Genomic DNA, 5,411 nt, shown 5'->3' with positions numbered 1-5,411 from the left:
GAGAAAAAGTTAAACAAATGAGTGTTACCAAATATAATGACGAATCTCACAGAGAAAAAGTTAAACAAATGAGTGTTACCAAATATAATGACGACGAATCTCAGAGAAAAAGTTAAACAAATGAGTATTACCAAATATAATGACGACGAATCTCACCGAGAAAAAGTTAAACAAATGAGCATTACTAAATATAATGACGACGAATCTCACCGAGAAAAAGTTATACAGTTAAGTAGAAAAAAATATCTTAATCCACAACATAAGAGAAACATAATATCAAATGTAGAGCTAAAAAGACGGGAGATTAAAACAAAGTCAAAAGAGTTTGATTTTGTTGTTCAGCAATTTTTGGACAAAGTAAAAGAGGGGCCCAATTTTGTGTGTTGCGTGTGCTTTCGGTTGTTATTTAAACATCAGGTTTTGAATTGTTGTAAAGAATCCTACAGGAAAACTAAATAAATGTCCTTCATTGCAGAAGTAATGATTATGTGCATAGATGTAGCAACATGTGCATATCACCATGTAATCTCAAAACCTGTCGAAATAAGTTATATATCTGCTATTGTTGTCATTATAAAATTAATAGAGGTGAAATGCCCCCAGAAAGTTCATGTAATAATTTAACACTTGATCCCATCCCACCTCAGTTGGCATGCTTGAATACTTTAGAACAACATTTAATAGCTTTGCATATACCATTTATGAAGATGTTAGCATTGCCAAAAGGTGGGCAAAATGGAGTTCATGGTCCTGTTACTTGTGTCCCTGCAAATATTGTTGAAACATGCAGTTTGCTACCTCGTAGTAATATGGAGGGATCTTTGTTACCTGTTAAGTTAAAGCGGAAATTGACATACAAAGGTCATTATGATTACCAGTATGTTGACACAATGCATGTCCAGGAAGCTCTTTGGTACTTGAAGCATTGTAACTTCTTTTATAAAGATGTAGAGTTCAATGAATCTTGGATCAATGAGTTTTCTCTGGAAGATAACGGTTTGATTAAAAAAAATGATGGTTGTAAAGAAGATCAAGACATGTCAATAGATGATAATGATGATGACCTTTTACATGACAGACAGACGCACTGTATGTTTCAGGACACTTGTCTGATGCCGGTAGATATCGGCCAAGAAGCTTTGGATGTGTATGTTGATAATGTGTTGAATGTAGCGCCAGGTGAAAATAATAACCCTATAAAACTTCTTTCTGATTCTACCAATGAAGCAAAATGTTTCCCTGTATTGTTCCCATCGGGTTTTAACACATATGAAAAGCGGCAGTATCGTTTGACTTTGAGTTGTTATTTTAATAACCGACTTCTTCATGCTGATGGTAGATTTGCGCGTAATGTGGAATATATATTCTTTGCACAGTACATGTCAGAACTGGAACAGGTTGTTTCTAAAGTGTCAATAGCTTTACGTAAAGGCACAAGTTGTACATCTCAAAATATGACTGAGGTTTTGAAGGATGAAAACTCTTTAAATAAGTTGTTGGAATTTGATGACGGATATCGCTTCTTGAAACCCATTCGAGGCACACCTGCTTTCTGGCAGTCTGCTCAACGCGACTTGCTAGCTTGTGTTAGAATGTTGGGAAAACCCACATGGTTTGCCTCGTTTTCATCTGCTGATATGAGATGGAAAAATCTACTTTATAGCATTTTAAAGCAGGAAGGACGAACGCAGACTTTGGAACAGTTGCAGTGGGCAGATAAGTGTGAACTCCTGCGTCGAAACCCTGTTACTGCTGCCAGAATGTTTGATTTTAGATGGCATGTTTTTGTAAAAGAAGTTTTAATGTCTCCTGCAAATCCGATTGGAAAAATTGAAGATTACTATTATCGTGTAGAATTCCAGCAGCGTGGTTCTCCCCATTGTCATTGTCTTTTTTGGATTTCTGGGGCTCCAGTTTTGGACAAGAATACAGATGAGGAGGTTATAGTGTTTATTGATAAGTATGTCACATGTGAAATTCCATCCGAAGAAGACCTGTTGTTTGAAGTAGTTACATCTGTACAGCAGCATTCAAAATGACATTCAAAAACTTGTAAAAAGAAAAAAACTGTCTGTCGTTTCAATTTCCCTCGGCCTGCATCTTCTCGAATATTTATTTGTCGTGGTGAAAAATATGGTTAAGACTTGTAAGTGCAATTTGGATAAAACTGATGATAAAGCACATTGCGAATGTAAGGATAAGACAACTCGGGAACAAATGGACAGAGATGTAGCAAGTGAAATTTTAACAAATGTCAAGAAAGCCATCTCAGATGAGAACTGTCCATACAGTTCTGTGGAAGAAATGTTTAAAGCTTTGAATATAAATCAAGATTTATTTGAAATGGCATACAAGCAATCCACTAGGAATACTCATGTCGTCTTGAAAAGAGAAATTAACGAAATCTGGATTAATCAATATAGCAGGCAGCTGTTAAAAGCTTGGAATGCAAATATCGATATCCAGTATTGTGTTGATGCTTATGCTTGTGTTTATATAGTGTCTTACATGTCCAAAAGTGAACGTGAAATTGGCCTTCTGTTGGGAAATGCACAAAGAGAAGCAGCCAAAGATGGAAATGTTAGTGCTAAAGAAGCTTTAAAGAAACTTGGTAGCGTCTATTTACATAATCGGGATGTTTGTGCACAGGAAGCAGTATACCGACTAACCAACATGCATTTAAAGGAGTGTTCTCGGAAAGTGGTTTTTGTTCCTACGGGCGATAATATCACAAAAATGAGTTTACTGATTTCTATTTTGAGAGAGAAAGCTGCATCACAGGATCTCACTCCAGAAGACATGTGGATGACTGGTATTGTTGATCGCTATAAGAATAGGCCAAATGATGATGTCTTTAGTGATATGTGCCTGGCTAAGTTTGTTTCAGAGTATCGTGTTTTGTACAAAAATGAGAAATGTAGAAATGCAGTAAAGTTGAATAAGGATTTTGGGTTTGTTGCCAAAAGAACTCGGACAAAACCAGCAGTTGTTCGATATGCACGTTTCTCTGAAACAAAACAGCCAGAAAAGTTTTATCAAAGCATAATGCAGCTATTTCTGCCTTATCGCTTTGATAGTGAACTCAAGCCTGCGCATTTTGAAAGCTATGGTGACTTCTACAAGACTGGTGTTATTGGATTTGTTGATGGAACAAAACATTCTGTAAAGTTTGTAGTAGATTTAAATAGGAGTGAATTTGAGTTGGAATCTGATCATTTTGAGGCTGTGGACAATGTTACTGCTGATGCAATGTTGGAGGATGGATGGGCTCAGTTGTGTCCAGAGGTTTGAATTAGAACGCTTGGAGTGTGTTGAATTACGAAAAGAAACAGCAGTAGAAAATGATGCTCAGGAACATATTCCTGATTTAAGTTCTAACCGTAAAGAAATTTCAGTATTTGAGAAAAAACAAATTAGTAGATCTGAAGGCCTTGCATTGATTAGATCTTTGAATGAAAAACAGTTTTCTGTTTTTTATCAAATCCGGCAGTGGTGTTTAGACAAAGTTAATGGAAAAAATCCAGAACCAATGCACGTTTTTGTAACTGGGGGAGCTGGTACCGGGAAAAGTCATCTAATCAAAGCAATTCAATATGAATCAAAACGGTTATTGTCCACTGTGTGCAAGTTTCCTGATAACACATGCGTATTACTGCTGATGATATAAAAATTTTAAAAACTTGTGAAACAGGTGAGGTTAGCTCAGCCTTGCACATATTTGCGACTAATAATCAAGTAAATGAGCACAATATTAATCGTTTATTTGAGACTTGTCCTGAATTTTTAAGGATTGGGGCACAAGACTATGTCAATGATAAAAAAACAGGAAAACTGAGGTTGTTAGAAGGGACTCATTCTTTATCAGAAGTGCTGTTGTTGGGTAAAGGCGCACGTGTTATGCTGTTTAAAAATGTAGACATTAGCGATGGTCTTGTCAATGGTGTTAGCGGTACCGTTACAGAAATATTAATACCAGAAAAGGCTAAGTTTCCTAAATGTATCTATGTTAAATTTGATGATGATCGTGTAGGCATAAAAAAAGGAAGAGCTGTCTCAATATATCATCAGATTTAGCAGAATCAACACCCATTGAACCTGAAGAAGAGAGGGCAACTTTAAAGGGTGGGCTACGAAGACAGTTTCCCCTTAAGTTAGCATGGGCATGTACTGTACACAAAGTTCAAGGAATAACTGTTGAAGCTGTTGTTTCTTTTAATAAAATATTTTCACCGGGACAAGCTTATGTTGCTGTAAGTCGCGTTAGAAGTCTTTTAGGTTTGACGATTCAAGATTTTGATGAAAAAAAGATATATTGTAAGGATGACATTGCTGTTGCTCTTCAGAGTATGACGCCCCTTTCGAGTGGATCTTTTCAGTTGGATCGATTTAACACATCTCTTTTTACTGTATTCTTGATAAATGTTCAAAGTTTAAATCGGCATGTAAAAGATTTGGCCTGCTTTACAGAAAAATGGAAACCTAAATGTGTTGCTGTCAAAGAAACATGGTTATCTTCAACCCAAGCAGATACAGTAATGATAGATGGTTATAGTTTTTCCAACCGACCCCGACATTTATCGTATACCAGAAGGCATCCAGAATTGATTGCGTTGCAAGACCAACAACATGGTGGTGTTGGCATGTATTCTGCTCATGGTTTGGAATTTGAAATTCTACAACAACCAGAGCTGAATTTGGAATGTTTAGTGTATCGGTTTTGTAGTTTTAACATGGTCCTTGGGGTAATTTACCGACCACCATTATATCCTTTGTCACTATTTAAGAAAAATTTAGCAAAGTTACTTGATTGGCTTGAGAAACAAAATGACACAATAGCACTGATTGGAGATTTTAATGATGATATTTTTAAGTCATCAAGTATATCAACATTTGTTTCTGATAAAGGATACCTACAAATGGTTGAAGAAGCAACCACTGAAAAAGGTACTTTGATAGATCATGGTTATATTAAATCTCAGATATATGAAGTTCAGGCAGTAGTTGTGCCAACATATTTCAGTGATCATGAGGGTATAATGTGTAGTTTTAAATTGTAATCATTTTAGTAATCTCGGGGTTTAATGTGTGGTTCTAAGCTGCTTTAATCATGTGACATTAAGAACATTAAAAAAGTTTTTCTTTTCTTGATTACAATGAATGAAAAGATAAGACATTTCAATATATTAAATATATTTTATTATATCAAATTTTATTCATAAATCAAATAAAATACCTTATTAGTGAAACATTTCTATTCCAATTTAATTAAAAGTATCTTAGTAGTTGCTAATGCAACTTTATGTGAAAAGTTAACAAAACCTTTTTAGTTATTTAAAATTAATTGATATTTCATAATTAATGAAATATCAAGTCACTTTAGGGGTTTCGTTTCTTACATTAAGACAGCATTT

The 5,411-nt window shown here is 35.2% G+C and overlaps 2 protein-coding genes and 1 pseudogene across 2 annotated transcripts in view; all 3 read left to right on the top strand.

Moving 5' to 3' along the window:
• LOC107834961 (uncharacterized) overlaps positions 1-424 on the top strand; it is a 7,601-nt gene extending 7,177 nt beyond the window's left edge. The window contains 1 exon segment of the mRNA XM_016666990.1: positions 418-424. Within this exon segment, the coding sequence (XP_016522476.1) occupies positions 418-424 (7 nt within the window).
• A 285-nt stretch (positions 425-709) lies between these two features.
• Positions 710-2,083, top strand: LOC107834962 (uncharacterized). The gene has a single exon (XM_016666991.1). The coding sequence runs from the start codon at positions 810-812 to the stop codon at positions 2,037-2,039; it is 1,230 nt and encodes a 409-aa protein (XP_016522477.1). The 5' UTR covers positions 710-809; the 3' UTR covers positions 2,040-2,083.
• Positions 2,084-3,642: 1,559 nt separating this feature from the next.
• Positions 3,643-5,411, top strand: LOC107834960 (uncharacterized; annotated as a pseudogene).

The sequence above is a fragment of the Poecilia formosa genome, unplaced genomic scaffold, assembly GCF_000485575.1.
Source record: "Poecilia formosa unplaced genomic scaffold, Poecilia_formosa-5.1.2 Scaffold870, whole genome shotgun sequence".
NCBI lineage: Eukaryota > Metazoa > Chordata > Actinopteri > Cyprinodontiformes > Poeciliidae > Poecilia > Poecilia formosa.
The sequence above is the reverse complement of the archived record's forward strand: the minus strand, read 5'-3'. Positions and strand labels throughout refer to the sequence as shown.